The sequence below is a fragment of the Pinus tabuliformis genome, chromosome 5_2 (genome assembly GCF_031772625.1).
Source record: "Pinus tabuliformis cultivar Carrire ecotype Pingquan chromosome 5_2, CPIR1, whole genome shotgun sequence".
NCBI lineage: Eukaryota > Viridiplantae > Streptophyta > Pinopsida > Pinales > Pinaceae > Pinus > Pinus tabuliformis.
The window spans coordinates 735,069,832-735,071,705 of NC_142306.1; the positions used below are offsets into that span (position 1 = coordinate 735,069,832).

Genomic DNA, 1,874 nt, shown 5'->3' on the forward strand with positions numbered 1-1,874 from the left:
GTGGGATATATCGAATTGGGAGAATGGTCACTGGCTCAGCTGGATTAATTTTGAGGTGCCCCAGTCCCTATCCAACGAACTGGCAATCTTCTCAGACTTCCTAAATGGTAAGGCTCCTTTGAACAGCAAAAAGTCAGACACCCGTGGCTGGGGCTCGTCGCCTGGGCGCTACTCCGTCTCTCAAGGATACAGGCAGATCTTAGCGCATCCCCACGTTCCTCCAGATCCGAAACCATGGAAAGGAGTTTGGTTCCAGCGTTCGCTTCCAAAAATCGACTATTTTTGTTGGCTCCTCTGTCACCAGCGTATTTTGACAGATTACACAAAAGAGGTTATCACGGCCCCTCTCGTTGTTCCCTGTGCGGTGAAAATTCAGAAACTGTTGCGCATCTGATGCTGAATTGCAAGTTTGTAGCCGATCTCTGGAATGCGGCCTTAGGCCCATGGAGGGCAGATATCATCCTCCCCAATAATATTCCAGAGTTGTTCTCGATCTGGATGCGGTCGTATCCCGGAGGCTCTCCTCAAAATGTCCATCTCAAAGCTGCCTGGTGTATTCTTCCCAAATTAATCTGTTGGCACACCTGGCTGGAAAGAAATCAGAGGATTTTCAGAGACAAGAAGAGAGATTTCAAGATTGTCTGGGTTAAAATCAAAACTCAGTTAAAGGAATGTGTTGGTGAACAGCTTGATGGGGCAGGACTGAGAGATCTTGATGCAGCTTGGAGTGACTCCCTGGACCTCCGCTTCATTGAAATTGTCAGGCCTCCCGTTCTCCCTAAAGACTGGCAAATTCGTCTTAACGCTTCAGATTTCTTGGCTCTTTGCTCAAAGCAGGAGCATATTATCCTCTTCTTTGATGGGGCTGCCAAAGGCAACCCGGGCAGATCCGGTGCTGGTGGAGTTGTTAAGAGAGCGGATGGCAGAACTGTTCTCAGATTTGCCTGGGGAGTGGGCTTCAACACCAGCATTCAAGCTGAAGCTCTGGCCCTTTTCCAAGGGCTGAAGCAACTTAAATCTCTCGGAATCAATGATGCAATAGTGATGGGAGACTCTCAGACTATCATAAAAACTATCATAGACAGCTCTGTCCCATCAGATCTAAGGCTGTCCAGGTTGATTACCAGAACAAGAATCCTTTCAAATTCCTTTCAGAGCTTGAAATTCTATCATGTCAAGAGAGACAACAACAAAGAGGCTGACGCTGAAGCTAATAAAGCTGCTCTTCTCCCCCTCGGAGTCATTCTCAGAGATGGAGAAGAAGGTTGGGATCCCATTCCTTAACCATCTGGTGATCATGATTTACTGCCTTATACTGAAGCAGTTCGTTTGCATTTTTAAATTGGGAAAAATAGAGGCGGTTGCCAGAAAAATAGTTTGTAAAAATCTCTGGTGTAGCATAGGAAAAGAGACTTCGGTCCTGGACAAAGAGCATTCTGGATTTTGCTCTGCATATTGTAATCAGAATTGCGGCATTTTGGCCAGAAATTAATATATCTCTCTAACCGTTTCTGTTAAAAAAAAAAAAAACTATTTACAAGTTGCTATGAGAATAAAATTCGATTTTAATCCTCAAATTAATTCAAGGACAAATTAAACTGGAATTTCTTGTTGCCATTTCTCAACAAAATTTTAGATTATTTAATTTTTATATCATTTTTAAGTAGGTCGAAGTGCTTATTTCCATTTTGAGATGGTTTTAAAACCCTGAATCAAATGTGTAGTGGCTATGGATGTAATACTATGGAGGAAAAAGAAAATCATAATAGGTGATTTATTTTATTGTTAAATTTTTTAATTTTTTTTGTTTCAATCTTGTTTGAATAGTTTGGTTATTATTTATGTACTCACACCTATTTTACATGTTTTCATCC

General features: G+C 41.9%; 1 protein-coding gene across 1 annotated transcript; it reads left to right on the plus strand.

The window, feature by feature from the left end:
• Window positions 1–393: 393 nt before the first annotated feature.
• Window positions 394–1,284, plus strand: LOC149161325 (uncharacterized). The gene has a single exon (XM_089434844.1). It carries the CDS (start codon window positions 394–396, stop codon window positions 1,282–1,284), a length of 891 nt encoding a protein of 296 aa, XP_089290970.1.
• Window positions 1,285–1,874: the final 590 nt, after the last annotated feature.